This window comes from Rhea americana, unplaced genomic scaffold (genome assembly GCF_003343005.1).
Source record: "Rhea americana isolate MKP2758 unplaced genomic scaffold, rheAme1 scaffold_17, whole genome shotgun sequence".
Lineage (NCBI taxonomy): Eukaryota > Metazoa > Chordata > Aves > Rheiformes > Rheidae > Rhea > Rhea americana.
In genome coordinates, this window is record NW_028185816.1 from 1,015,386 (window position 1) to 1,031,067 (window position 15,682).

The 15,682-nt window shown below is 37.6% G+C and overlaps 1 protein-coding gene across 4 annotated transcripts in view; it reads right to left on the reverse strand.

Moving 5' to 3' along the window:
- Nucleotides 1-1,929: 1,929 nt before the first annotated feature.
- The window catches only part of SYT9 (synaptotagmin 9), a 43,621-nt gene continuing 29,868 nt past the window's right edge, over nt 1,930-15,682 (reverse strand). The window contains exons 4-8 of one of the 4 annotated variants that reach the window (XM_085300843.1): nt 10,574-10,694; nt 9,367-9,538; nt 8,492-8,621; nt 7,764-7,920; nt 6,623-6,655 (exon numbers count right to left, since the gene is read on the reverse strand). In XM_085300843.1, the coding sequence (XP_085156969.1) occupies nt 7,813-7,920; nt 8,492-8,621; nt 9,367-9,538; nt 10,574-10,694 (531 nt within the window). In that variant the 3' untranslated portion in view covers nt 6,623-6,655; nt 7,764-7,812. Of the gene's footprint in view, nt 6,656-7,351; nt 7,921-8,491; nt 8,622-9,366; nt 9,539-10,573; nt 10,695-15,682 lie in introns of those variants that run through there. The other 3 variants (XM_085300844.1, XM_085300842.1, XM_085300846.1) reach the window with 3 other exon arrangements.

A 15,682-nucleotide genomic window follows, 5' to 3' on the forward strand; every position in this document is an offset into this window, starting at 1 on the left:
TACCACAGCCATTTCTAGCTTACTCACAACATTGTCAGATGCGAATGGAATTACTCTGTGGTAAGTATATACAACAATGTATAACTCACTTTGCTGGAGAAGTTGCAAAGTTCACTGACCTTATCATGGCTTTGGATGCAGAGGTTTTGTGACTCCATGATTTATTAAAAAGACTCTACCAATTGGCATTTCTATTAGTTTAACTTGTAAGGATGTAAGCTGGACAGAATTAATGTATGGCTTTTTTTCCGCTGATCCCATCTAGAAGCTGTTGATACAGTGTGAATCAAAGTGTAAAGTAACTTTTTGGAACTGGCTAACTTAGAGAAAGCTACTTTCTGAGTTACTGATTTCTTACTGTAATGGTTTGTGTCTTAGGTTATTCAGGAACATTGTTCTGCACTGTCCATGCTCTTCTATCGCTTCAGGTTCTTTTTAGAATTGGTCGATAGGAAGAGGGTCTTCCCTCTGTGGAAACTTGTAGTCAGCTGCCAGAAAAGCTTGCTGGCAACGAGGTATCTCRCTGAATTTTTATTTCACTGGATATTAACCACGCAGGATCACTTGGCTTCTCGGGTTCAGTAGTATGTAGGAYGTCTTATGTGTTGTTGACTAGACCTTTGCCATGTTGATTTTCAGCCACCTGCTTGTTACTTTCAGTTCCTTAACAGTCTTACAGGCAAAGGCTGTTGCACTCGGATGCTCAGCTGCCCTGGTTAATAGAGTTCCATCTCTCTTGTTATATTTTACCAGGTCAGCTTTCTGGAGCACATACTTTCCTTTTTTGTGTCTGCATAGAAAGCAGAAAAACAGTCTATTTACAGTCTATAGGTWTCACCATGTTTGAAGATAATATCAAATTCAAAGCTACAAGGCTGTTTTCATTTCTTCTGTGATCTCAAATAGTCCCAAGAAGAGAACAGAACTGTGTTGGAGTCTTCTTTAGTTGCGTGAAATTATTGTATATCTGCGATCCTTTCTTAATACAGTAGATACAAGCAAGCTGGATCTTCCAAATGAGAAAAGGCTGAAGTTATCCTTAAAGAGCCAGAAAAAAACTCTTCCTTAATTAGATGTCATGCRTGTGTAGGACCTTTGCTGATGGATATCCAGTTTCAGTAGCTGTGAAACAAGAGAAGAGCATAGCCATTTAGGTGCGGTTTGGGTGCAGTTTTGTCGTCGCACTTCTCTACATGCTTTTCCATTTGTTTCTGGCCTCTGCCAGTGGACTCCTAGGAATTTCCCTGAGGTACATGTTAGGTGTTCACAGGAGGAATGCTAATTTTATTAATCTGCCATCTAAACACTAATTCTGTTAATTTACCACACTGTCACTCAGGGGAAGCACTTCTGAAGCCTCTTTATGCTGTTCTTAATATTAAATATATGCAATTCATGTTTGATATCTCTAAAAATCTTTCTCTATGATTATGGACATAGAATGAAACAAGGGGGGAGTCTCTCTATTCAGAAACTCAGATCTTGGGGTTTAAGTGCTGTAAAGGAACAGTCACATTAAGCATGTCTCTCTGGTCACATTTATTTTATCAGAACAACATCTATGGAGAAGAGTTGAGTTAAAACACTTCCAAAATGTTTTGTGGGACTTCTTTGAATAGTGACTTAAACTTTTATATATTAAATTCAAAATAGTAAAAATTACAATGGCACATTTTCTTACAGAGTTTTTATTAAGAACAAAATTACTTGTTCAGACTAGATCTATATAAATAAATCACAGTACATTTTTTACTTGTGTTTAGAAGATTGTAATRCATATTATAAAATTAAGAAACTCTTTTATCCCTCAAACCATCACTGCAAAAGGAATCATGCATATTTCTACTAAACAAACCAAATGCCCAGATAATTGAGAGAGCCTTGATACAGATGTGGCCCTACTCCAAAATCAGACATGAAACAGAGAGATATGAGGACTATTTATTGAACAAGAAAGAATAAAGCATAGTACAATGTTCATGTGATATAAAAAAAGTATACCAAAACAACACAGCTCTGTTCACGCAACTTTGCAATGGATATTAAAAATGACAGCTGGCCTGCATGCAACTAAATAAAACATTGCAGATTTACAAGGCTACATTTCAGCAAAGGAAGGAAGAACTAAAAAAGCCAGACAAAACAAACAAACAAACAACCCAGATGCTTACAAGTCCTCTTGTCATCTTCCCCTCCATGCCAGGTGTGCTGTGTTCAGTCATTAGTTGAGGTATATCCTGATGATACCTTTCCTGAGTAGTGTCTCATCACTGCCACCTGGATTAGTGCATTTCATGGACCTTGAAGGAGATGGAGGTCCTTTCAGAGAGCTGCAGGACCCTAGAGTACTTGCAGCTGTAGTTCTTTGCCCAACCCACAATTTTGGCAATTAACTTTTAATGAAGCTCTTGAAACTACTCAGCCTGGAATGTGCAGTGCCATTACAAGATAGTTCACACCTTGCACAGCTTGGTTCCTATGCTCTTAGGCTGTCACTTCAGAGCAGAATTATAGGTGTAAGCAAGGCCTTTCACTAATTACAGCAASAATCAAGGTGAAGTTAGCATTTTAAAAAAATACTTTTTACAAATTCTGTTCTGCTGCTGTTTTCCCCATTGCAGAGTGCTTTTATTAAATCCCACAGTATTGTAGATTACTTTCCCTACATACTTTTTGCCTCCTAGATCAAAAAAAAAAAAGTTATCATTTTTGTTATTGTTTTTCTTGCTTGATAATGGGCTGTAATCATTTGACAATACGTTATTCTAAACAGAAGAAACCTTTAATTGATGGCATTTTCAGACTTGGTCACCTATTGTATGTTTTTCATTTCTTTCTGTTCAAATGAATATATAAAGCCTTAACAGTAATATAATTTCAGATAGATTTCTAACTGGGTCAGACAGACTTTCCAGACAGTTTCCAATCCTTTCCCCTTTATTGTTTGCTACTTTTAAGCCAAAAGAGAGTTTGCAGCTATTTTGTTTTTATGRCAAGTAGGTCCCCTCAGTGCTCTAATGTTGCCAAGTGATAAAAGGGTAAATGTGTCTCTTGTACCTCTTGCTTTAGGTCTTCAGTGTTGATATAACTACATGTAATGCTTGGTGTAAAAAAAGGTTTCTGAGTTTGCTGAAGAATGACTGCCCTTTATTAGCTCTCCCCTCAAGCCCAGAAGAGTGGACTAAAATAGTCATGCACTTTTTATTTTGTCCTTTTCTCTTGTTTCATCCAGGACTGAATCAGCTCTGGCTCAGTTTAGCTGTATGCTATTCAGTTCTGTTAGTGGTAGTTAAATTGGACCACTGTTTAATACCTTTTTTGTAATTACTGCTTTTTCTGTTTTATGAATCAGCTGGGGTAGAATGCTGAACTGCGCACTGACTGGTAGGATCAGTCTGAGCTGTGAGTCTTTTTTAATATATGCCTGGTTTCTGTTCTGCCCAGACTGAGGTGCATGATCCACTGCTGGGATTACGTGCAGGGAAAAATGAAACAAAACAAAACAGAAACATTTTGTGTTTTCAGTGAAAATGGATGAAGAAATATTTCCATACTCAGTTGCAGAAGGGTGGTGCTGTGAGTRTTTTAGCATAAGAATTTCACAGAACTGCCCATTATAATCTGCCTCAGTCAGTCAGTACCTTGGAAGACTTTCTCATTGACACTCATTGCTTTTTCATAAAAGAACATCTGAAGTGGTGGTTTGTTCTGGAAAACTACAAGTAACAGTTTAACAGCACATATTTAATGAGAAACAGGATTAAAATCTTGCTAGATGCATTTCTAAGGGATTTCCTTTTCTATTTCAGAATTGCTATAGTAGTCATGCAGTATAACTGTACATTCACAGGAAATAAGAAAACAAGTAAGGGCAGGGGATTTGGAATTATTTTTATGAGCTCTACTACTAAATCATGTCTGGGAAACGTAGTTCAGAAAAGAGAGAGTGGACATGGTCGGGGTCATGATTATTTCTCTGTCTCCAGTTGCTTTTGTAGCAATAGATCCTCTGTTTCTTCCAATGTGCTGCTGCATTATTGCACTAAAATGCAAAGACAGTAGCAATGTATTGGCCCACCAGAACCCCAACATGTACATTTGTTAGCAAATATAGCACTGGTTAAGTGGATCATAAAGATGAAGAATGAAATATGCCAATATAGAAAATAACTATCATCCCACATGTGCTGCTATTATAAGGCAAATATTTTAAAAAGCATATTGTAGTGCCACAGCCTGAGTAATGGTTTGCAAATTGTGAACTAGAAAGCAAGTAGTTTGAGAATTTAGTAAAAATTAAGGTTTCTTCCTAGTACATAAGCCTTTGAGGTACACTGGCTTCCACCTTAAATGCTCCTTGAACACAGATTTCTTCTTTTTAATAGAAGTGGATTCAGAATCATTCTCATGCTGCCAGCACCTTGAGCATTAAATAAATTGAAGATGGTAATAAAAYCAAAAACACTAGCATTTATAATGATATTACTTTTTTTGTTCATGCCCCTTTGAGTTGCTAGGGACAAATCTTAGAAAGACTTCTATGCTCATTTATGGAGAGGAAATGAGCCTGCTGCATAGGGGTTTTCCTTTTTTACAGAAGCTATACTCCTAACATTGCCCTAGAAATAGCAGTTTCAGTGGGAAAGCATGCAGCTGCCTGCTTTGCATTCCAAGCAGGGATGAGTGTATCATGATTTGTCCAGGGAATCAAAGAATTCTACTCCAAAAGAGAAAATTTACCCTCTTTGCTTATGCATATCTCCACACGTCGACTCCCGAGAATTGTGTCTGAGTAGAGTGCTCAATTTGCCTGAAGTGAGGTTCATGCATGAACAGATATGAGCACTGTACTGTACTATTGGCCTGCTGATACAAAGCAATCTATCAGCTTCAGTTGAAAATCTAGAGAAATATTTTATATTTGTATATAAATATTACTGTATAAATATTTTTTATTTATACAATTTATATCTGTATTTTTGTTTATTTTCTGGACATGCCCAATTTTCTTTCTGGAAATTTTGCTTGGGCAGGCTTTGAAGCATTATTATGCATGGTAATTTCAGACTGTTCCAGACAGCTGCTGAGTCTGGAAATCCTGGATTCTTCACAATATGTGCTATATGCTATGGCTGCATAGCTTGAGGTTTTGGGAAAACATTAGATTTACAGGACCTATTCTTTATAGCTCCAGTACACATTTACAACAGATCCAACACTCTCTAAAAGTCAAGCTGTGCTTCACCCATTAGCAGCTCTGATTTTCTGGGAGATCCTCAACTGATTAAAACTATTTTTTTCTCAGATTTTGGATCAAATTTTCAAGTGTTTTCTCCAGTCTGTGTTTGCATGTTTGTGTCAGCTCAATTGTAAATCCAAAATGCTTGGTGAGCATTCATAACAACATGAAAGAAGGGTGTGTGTGTGTGTGTGTGCGTGCGTGTGTGCGCATGCACGTGCGTGTGTGTGTTATAAAGACAAGGGTTCCATACCTGTAAATTTATTTCAGGCAAAATAACTTGTATGAACTACACATACTTTGCAYGTGCATTTAGCTATTAAAGATCGCAATGTAAAAAACTTGAATCAAATTCTCCCTGCAGAAGTTTGAAGGCAAGTTAACTCCACGYGTGGCTAAATAACAATCAAAAATTATTCTAGCAGCTCTTGTTCCAGGACATAGATTTTTTCATGTGAAAGAGTTTAGTGCTTTGATATATTTGTTTCACGGTCAGAGTTTGCCAACAGTTACAATATATTGTCATGTAAGATGGCCATATTAGTTCTACTATAAATAATAAATAAGATCCTCACAGGCATCATGTATTTGGAACAGCATTTTAAAATGACAGTTTGTGCCTGTGCACACTTATGTGCATGATGGAGCATAGCTACCTGTGATATGTTTTCAACTTTTTGCAGTCTCCTGGATACAACTAAGAAATGTCACTGGAAAATTATCTACATTTTGATTGAGGACTAACAACCTCTATGTTATACAGATGGTTATCGTCTTTCTAAAAAAACATACTGTCATTACAAATGCCATATGTATCTTGTTCTCACCCACAGAATATAGCTTTTCACTTTTCCAGTTTTGAAGGATTTCTACATGGAACCATGTTTTCATGTAAGATGAAAGGAGGCACCAGCTGAGACTGAGGACACAACCCATCATCAAAAACAAATGTCCGATGACAATCATTCTTGAAAAAATCCRTTTACCAAGCTGTCTGTTACAATACTGAATCTTTTTTGCAAAGATGAGAGCCAAATTTTTTACTGTTTCAGCTAYTTGTTGGTTTTCATTGCTATTGTATTGCTTGTAAAATCTTGGTTAGTTTAATGAACAGAACTTATGACTTGATTTTGGGCAATGCTTATGACCACACAAATATCTATAGGTAGCAGTACAGTCAGCTGATGAATTAATGCTACAAGTGAATAACATTGCACTATTTGAAACCAATAGCTCTTCACACAGTAGAATACTGAGGGTCCTATTCAGCAAATATTCAGCGTCCTATGACTGTGGCCACAGAGGTTCCAGAAGCTCTCGCTGAGTCTAATCCTGATTCAGGAACCAAAATGATATGCTGTGTATATATTTCTCTGCACAGCTTGGATGGGCTGGACACCCTCCCCCACTTGATTCCTGGGAAGGAAAAAAATATGTCTGTTTAGCTCCGTTTCATGCRAAGTGATTCACAGTAATGACATCTAAAGAAGTTAGCCAGGCATGTATGAAAAGAACAGGATGCCTGTAGAAAGGGAAGAGCTGTCAAAACTTAATTGTGGGCTCTGGCTGTAATAAAATATATTAGAGGAGTGAAACAGGTTGGATATAAGGATGTAGCCAACTTCTAAGAGACACTTCTCATATTCTGGGAAATAGTAACCATTGCAGTACTCTTCACGTGCTTCGTCAAGCCACTGCTATCACTGCTTGGCTGCAGCTGACAGCTATGTGACGCGTTTTCTAAGCCCAGCTGCCAAATGCTCGTTTCAAATGTGGCACCTCAGCCAGCAGCTAGCTTCTCATTGAGGACATGAACATATGGACAGAGCCACCCCACTCTGCTGGAACTGTTCTTTCTGTTATAATCTTCTACCCTCTTCCTTGGCAGCGTGTGTGTGTGCGTGTGTGTGTGTGTGTGTGTGTGTGTGTGTGTGTGTTGGCACCACCCATGTTCTGAAGAGGCACGGTGCCCTCCAGCTGCAATAGAGTTTGTGAGCACTTGAAGGTCTCTGTGCTGAAGACTGTACTGCTGTGGCTGCCAGGCACCAGTAAATGTAATTGTGTATGGAGACACAGCACTGCTGTGGTATTTTTGCCATTTTGCAGCATCTTCCCATTTCTTGWCGTTTTTTGAACCACTGCTAGTGTTTACAACAAAGTAAATAAAGTCCTCAATTGCATTCTAGTAACATGACTACACTCTGATGCATACAGTATACTCATAGAGGCTGCCCACTACTAGCTTCTGTATCTTAAATGTTTATGGCATTATTCCTGGCTTGGTATGACAGTTTTCTCTATATTTCAGCAGAGGGGTGACATTGGGGCTGTTCATAAATATAGTAGTTTCTTCTGAGTGGGGTTACTATCTGACGTTAGCCAGTGATAGTAAATCATGGTAACTCTTAGGCAGCAATTTAGTTAGATCTCTGATGAATTTTTGTGTCTCATGCATCAGAGTTAGCATCCTCTGTATTGGGAAGGGAGCAAGGTTTAGACAGAGGGATTAAAAGGATGTCTTTACCCCACTGGACTCTGTGGAATAGCCCCTGAGGATATGGTTAAGAAAGAGTTCAACAGGAATGCCAGATTTCTGCTGAATAGGTTATAAGGGTGAGGAAGCCTCTTCGGCAGCCATCCAAGCGCAGAAGACCTGCATAACATTTCTGCTGAACAGGGCCCTAAAGACAAAAAACAAAACAAAACAAAACAAAAAACATAGGATGCTTGAAAAGCTTTTCTGATTGTGTGGCTTCTTATTAACGCCTCAGATCTCCAGAGACACTTAAACATGTTTTTTTCCAGTGCAGTTAGACATTCCTTGAGATGTGCCAGTGGCATAGATATAGTGTTAGTAGAAGTCCAATTAGTTTGCTTTATATAAAAGCAATAGATCTTTATTTGGTCATTCCTTAAACAAGGCCCATTAATTTATATCAATTATCCGTGAAAGTTACCCAAGATCCTATTTATAAAACAAAAACAAATCCTTTATCCAGTGTATAATGTTTGAGTTTTCATGTGTATGTTAAAGATAGAAAGACACATTTTCTGTCCCCCTAAAATTGAAAGGAGCAGACTTTACTTTCATGTTATGTTTGACTTTTAATACTGGTGTTTCCAAGCCCTTTTCTAGGATTTAGTGTGTATGTGTGGATCTGGTTTTTGTTCATAAGATTTTATCCAGCTTTTAATGCCATATGGAAGAATTTTCTCAATTTTAGTAAAGAGGAAGCAAGAAATAAGTCTTACCTCTGCAAGAGGATGCCAGTGAGCAATGGGTTTCCGAGGGTACGAAAGCATTTCATTCCAGTGGTCGCGACCTAGACTTTCTGCATCGTTGCCTACTTGACACACTCCAATGACCTCATTGTGACCTACACTGTGAAAATGTTCCATAATATTTTTTTCTTACAATTTACTTTTAGAACCGTAGCCCTTACATATTTTATTAAAGACATTAATCAAGGCTCTTTATAATTTTATATGATTTTATAAAATTATAAAAATGATAATTATATATATAATAATTTCATATAAATTATATATAAATATAGTATTTACCTATATAATATTTWTATATAAATTATAATTTAATAATTTTATAATGAACTATAAAATATATACATTTGCTCTTTGCATTTTCCAKCTACTCAAGATAATTTAATATTTTCCCCATCATAGCATACACTGTGTGTCTGCATGCAGTTGTGTGTCTTATTTTTGTGCTGAAGAATGTACAAAGTTCTTCATTAATGYTCTGTAATTAGTTGCAAGTATGAGTAAATTCTAAGGCACAGTTTTAGAAATGCAAGTGTGTCTCGAAGGAGTTAGAACACTTGTACACAAATAGGAAATCAGTGTGTGGACAGTTATGGTTATATGTGTGGAAAATCTGATTATATGCATTATATATCTGCACATTASTTATGTCAGTTATAGGTGCAAATCTGTATTTTAAAATTGAGAAGGAAGTTCTGCCTGAAAATTCAAGAAATTTTAGTCTTCTACCAAAATCATCATGACAAAATATTTTGTTTCCCACATAGTGGGGAAAATAATAACTTTGTTCCTGGTGCCGATTTAAGCCAATAGATATTGTTATTTTACAGCTACAGGTATCTCACCGGTCATAATCCATAACAGCTATCGACAAGTTAATTTGGTCAATATTTTCTGGAGGGACATCAAAGACTATGGCTTCATTGTAAACAGGATTAAGGGTATTCCTCTTGGTGGAAGTTTTCCTTTTCTTTAGTCGCCTTCCTTCACACATTAAAGAAACCTTCACATAGGGATCTGTGTGAATCATAATAAGAACATTTGTTTTCTTTTGTTGTTTTTTAAGCAAGCACAAACAGAAAGTAAAGGGGGTCATCTGCTTGTATGCCCATACCTGCTTGCAGAATTAGGCACTTGTACCTGGGTGGAATCTGAGTTTCTTTTTTACAGTGGACTGCCTGGGAGGCAGTGGACATTCTGGTTGAATGCTTATTATAAACAATTTAGGTTCAAGAAGCTCCTTGTTGTGTCCTGACTTCTCAAAGGTGTTAAAATATCCACCAAACTGTTATATACGACTGTTTTATAAATAGTCTTGGTATCAGCCTGTTTAGGACACCCTGATTATATCTACAGATTTGTAGGACATACAGAAGATGACAGTATCATACACATTAGGATTGGCTGATATATGGTTGAATACAGTTACAATTTCAAAGTGTAACAATTAAATGGCTTATATTTCCCAAGAGAATCATAATTATTTTTGAAGATTTGAATGTAGTTAAAAGAATATTTCTTTGTAGTTCCTTTCTGCAAGCTCTACAACTCCATGCTAGCTGAGTACTGAAGTCTATGAGTGCTTATTTCAATTAATTTCTTGTTTTTATTATTAAATCTTGAAACGGTTGCTGAAAACAGATGATAACTGTTTTGTCCATAGGCCAGCAAAGCAGAATTGGCTCAGTGACTCTTGGAGACTATCCAGGGTCAGTCTGCCTCTGTGTCATAGCCGTAACAACTTTCTGCTGTGAAACCAAATTCCTGATGTTATGAACACAAGTTGTCCAATTCTTGCTGTTCTGAACCGTGGTGRTTTTAGAAATAATAACCTTGCTGTCTTTCTAAGAGCAAATTATTTTAAGCTCTTTGCAGTGGCACAAACTAAAATATATTACTTACTTCTCAGAAACTCCTGTACTCAGGTGACTCAAGAGCTTGCACTGTAAGGACCCTTCCTCTCAAAAACCTTCTAGGTGTTGATGGAACTACAGCTGTAACTCAGGAGGGAAACAGGTCATAAATTGGGTTGAGCATTAAATAAATTCCTACCTGATGCTCCTGTGATATCCATTGCCTTTAAATTTCTTGCTTTTATTATTGTAATAGTTAGTCTACCAGCTGTTGGAAGGTAGCAGAGTGAAAACATCAGGTCACCAAGATCCACATTATCCTATTGCAAGGAAAGAGAGACAATGGGAAACTGTAATAAGAATTTTTCCTATTCATCCGCCTGAAAGGCAAGAGCAGTTGAAGACAAAATATGCCTTTGGGGATCTACAGTTATCCAAGCAAAGGCTGAATTCTCATTCTGAAGCATATTGCAGAAAAAATAAACACTCATCTGCATAGAAAGTTCGAGTTGCTATGTTTGATGCTGGAACATCAACATTGTAAGTATAAGTGTGGTTATAATTTTTTAGCTGTCAGTCATTGGAGATAAAACATATCCAAGTAATGAGGTACAGTGTGCAGCATTGAAAGACCTTTGTTCTGTAGTATCTTTTGTAGTGATTTGGATGTAATGTTGCTAGATTGGAGCAGACCTCTGTGCCTTTCCTTCCAGTCTGCAGAAGAATAACCATACTGTGTTCCACAGAGAGAACATTGGTTAGGCAGAAGAAAGCTTTATGCAACTCTCAAGCTTGCACAAACTCGGGTGTGATATTGGGGGTGAAATTGCTGTGCCAATAGGGCAGTCTCTACCAGAAGTAGAATAACTTTACTTTCAGTACCTTAAACAGACAAGTAAGCTCCCTCAAGCTTTTCTGCCTGCTTGGATGTTAGAATGACTATCAACCCCTTCCTGTGTCAATCAACTTTCATGTTTGGTTAGCTATAAAACTATAAATAGAATCCGAGTTTCAGAAAGTTAGCAAAAAATGAGCAAGTCCTGTTTGCAAAATCTCTCTCTTTTTAAGGAAGTCTAGCTCTTTTATGAAAAGGGATAAAGGATTGCATCAAATGAGTTCTAGGATTAGATTTGCATTTTTTGCCTGAACAGTGAGGCTGGTGCTTTCATAGACCTACCTCCTGTAATCCCAAAATTTCATTTTGGAGCGAAAAGAGTTCTTCTGTCTAGCAAATTCAAAGTTAGATTTTGGGTTTTATAGGGAAGGGAAATATAGCTGTTTTGGAATATGTGCATCTTAGTTTGTGGAACACTTTCTTTCCCAGCTTATCTCCTTCTGTGTCAGTTTGGGAGAATGTCAGCAAAATTGTCCCCTCAGTGTGGGGAAAGCAGGCCCAGCAGCACTGATTTATGTGCTAACTTCCCTAGATCTTTTTGAATCAGGAGCTGGGAATGCCCCAAGTGTGATGAACACAGCTGTCCTCAGGTTTTATGTGTCCTCTAGAGAAAGACTGTCATTTGGTGTGGGGAAAATAGCTACAGCATATGAAGTGTCAGGGAGTCATCACTGACATTGTCACTAGACAATGTCAGCATAGCAGAAAATTAAGTTCTGTGTCTTAATGCTTTCTTTTTTCCACTCTAGTATGTAGCACAATCTTTGCTCATCAGTTGTGTAAGTCAAAGTCACATCAAACCAGGCCTTCCTTGGCATAAAATAACAGGGTGAATTAGTGTTTTGAGGAAAACTGCTGATTATGACTAAGTGACAAGAAATCAACTGAATTGCTGCAACTATACAATGTAATTGTATCAATATTCTGAAATGYTGCATTTTGTTTCAAAGTCACTAGTGATACACATTACTTCTGTTGGTGAAGAACAGCCAAAAGATGGGTAGACACAGTTCCCTGAATGGCATTTCACCTGTATGGACCGTGACCATTAGACTGGGGGAAGTTTCTTTATTTCTGTTGTTGAAATTGTTCTACTTTGGAATAACTGGTATTTGTTAGATTAAGTAGATACCGCCTCAAGAGTCTGGGTTTTGGCAGTAGGAAAGCCTGCATTTCAGTCATTCCTCTAATAAATAATTAAATCTCAAAGAGAGATAAAAAAAAAAGCCTCAGAAAGAGTTAATGAGAAAGGGCCTCTAGCCTTGCAGCAAGAATGTTCTTCTCTAGAGTAGGAGACATGGGATTTGAAGAGTTCTCCCACATCCCCGTCGAGTAATTTATTAGTGGGGGAAAAGGAGATGACAGATTCCTTCCAACTAATGTTTTCTGAGAATGGATGGGAGAAGTGTCCCACYGACTGCAAACTGAGAAAAAGTTGGTTGCTGTAATTCTTAAATTTGTTTTGTAAATTTAACTTTTTGATCCATTGAAAATATTTGCATTTTTATTTATGTTCCTTATATAAAACTCAATTCTGCAGCAAAGCCTAACAGGAAGTAGCTAGATGAAAATGGCTGTATTTTTAAATATATTTGCATAAATTTTTGACCCTTGTCCTGTATTTAAACACTTTTATACAGAAATACTGAGTACTTTTTAACAGTGATGGTTCCCTCTAAGCTGTTGGTTCTCAGCATCTACCCAAACTCTAAGCACTCCTTCAATTTTTGACTATGTTAGTCTATGGAACTTGACACAGTCTATGGAGAGAATGAATATCAGAATGGGGACACTGCTCTACCTTGACCCCTTTGCTTATTTTGTGGTGCTATCCTTACTGTTAAGCTCTCCTCCTCTTGACTAGAGATCACGCAGACTAAATCACAGGTAGAAAATTGTTTTAGTGATCTCTAAATATGGAACAAATGAGGGTCAATGCAAAAAAAAATCAGAGAGTCTTTAGAAGCTGTGCTGGTATAAGCTTTTATCCAGTGCGTACATGCCTGTTACCCTTTTCTCCTTCCCCCCCCATCTCCCACACCAAGAAATAAAAGGTGGTAGATGACATAAAAGCTAAGTAAAAATAACTGAGAACAACTCCTAATAGCGTAGTGCTTGTCTCGGAGTAGGATGAACTAGCTACTGCTTAGACCAATGCGCAGAATATATATGGTCACTATATATGGTTTCATGAGTTAGCAGGGGAGACATCCAGAAAAGAAATAATTGCTGTCTCATAGAGTTGTAGAATAATATGTATTGGAAAGTATCTCTAGAGGTTACTTGATTCAATTCCTTCCTCAAGGTGAGGGTCTTTGCTTTAGTTCCCCTTAGCTCATGTAAAGGGAAAATATCGTGTGCATTCAACCAGAGAAATAGATCTTTTCCTTATGCTGCTGTTGGAGAGAGCAGCTGTCAAAGAAGTAAAAAGCTGGTGATACGAGCGCTTTGTCAGTAATAACTAGCTTTTAACCCTGACACAACTCTGTCAACTATCATTCCTTGCACTCTAAAGATCAGTGTTTTGTGGTGGCTGTAAAACTAATAAAGCTTGTGACAATCTCAGGATAGCTGATACAACTCACTCAGTTTAGTGTCTCTTCATGGATCATATTTGGAAGCATACCTGCTGCAACACTGACTCATTTTGACTGGGGGAGGATCAAAGTGCTGTTTGAGAAGGCGATGCTCTCAGAAGKCCTACAGACTAAAGTGGTGTGAACATATCCACAGGAAGTTTTTCTTGGCTAACATCTGCTCACTGGCTAACATTGGCTCAACTTTAGAGGAAGCACAATTGATCTAAGACATTTTCCCAGTGGTCATATAAGCTGGGGAAAAAGAAGCAAAAATTCATGCGTCTTTCCCATTGTGATGAAAAACCTTCCAAAATTTAGGTGTAATTCCCCAGTTCTGGGGTACTAAGATTCGAAGCTGTAGGATTCTCTGTCTTGTGCTCCGAACCATATAACTCTGTGGGGAACAGAATTTTATAAGCCATTTACAGAAATTACTGGGTGTAGCCATATTTTTGCAATTTTGAGAATTTGTCACTCTGGCAGATTTTAACCGAGAGATTGTTTTTCATGAACTGGTCACAAACTTTCAGATGAATATAGCGCTGTTGAATCACTCCATTTTTTCCTGACCAGAAAGAAGCCCACAAAGCATCTATTGTTTTAACTGTGTATATTGTAATTCTTAGATTTTTTCAACTATGGCAAAGTAATTTTATATTCAACTCCAATGCTCCACTTGTTGACTGTGTAATTCATTATGTGAGTACTATAGATGCTTTACTGTAACAACAGAATACAAGAATTTCCCTAATTTCTCCCAGACTTTATCATCCTGAATAAGCATTTTAAAAACTTATCAATTCTTGTCAAAAAGTTAATGGTAGGTAAATGAATTACTATACCGTTGTTTCGAATACATATTCCAAGAAAAAATGTTATACCTCTGCATAAATGAACTAGCTAGAAGAGAAGAGATCACATGTACTGAATGCAGTGTTAAGAATTATCCCATAAAATATTTAGCAATAAGTTTTGCTTTGTGTTTGCTAAGTGATCTTTACCTGCACTGCTATGTATTTTTTAATCAAATGCCACAGTGACAAAATGGCCTCATTAATACTTTTTCAAAATTGTATCTGCCATCATGCATCATAAATTGGAAGTAAAGGCTGTAATCTCCTCAGTCTTTTCCCGTTCTAGAAGTTGTAGGTGTTTTAACAACAGGTTGCAGATGATTGTGCCTGCTCGGAAGTCAGTCCGTGCCAGTAGTGATCTAACCACGATGATCTCAGAATGCAATGGAAGCAAAGCTTGCAGGCAGCAGCTGGAAAGGGATCAACCTTTTGGCATGCAAATCCTTCTTTGAGTCTAAAGCAGAGGACCTGTCTTCTCACACTTTTCTTTTGATTTAAAGGGAATTAGCTACTATGCCATAACACTAGTTACCTGGTAAACGTTATTTTCTTTACACCGAAAAGAAAGAAGTGAGAAGTGAGCCTTTGTGGTGTCCTGGCCATTTCCCCCAGCTTAGCACTATTTCCTTTTATTGAAGGGTGAGCTTTTTACTGTTGTAACATTGTAAACTTTGCTTTTGGGGCTTCAAGGTTCAGCTTATGAGGAATGTTCTTCAAAGGATGCCACAAAACGTGACAGAACCACCGAATTTACACAGTGTGTACATCTGTGCAGGTAAATGTCAGTGGAACAAACAGCATGTTCTGACTGGTGATCAGTGATGTTGCAGCTGTGACCATTGCATTCACCAAGCACAGATCTTACTGTAAATTCAGTTTCGTGACAGAAGAAGCTCTGTGTAAGAGACCATAAGAAGGATTATGGCACATTTTCGCTAGTTTAAAATCCCTGAGCCACATGGCCTGAGCCATGGATAACT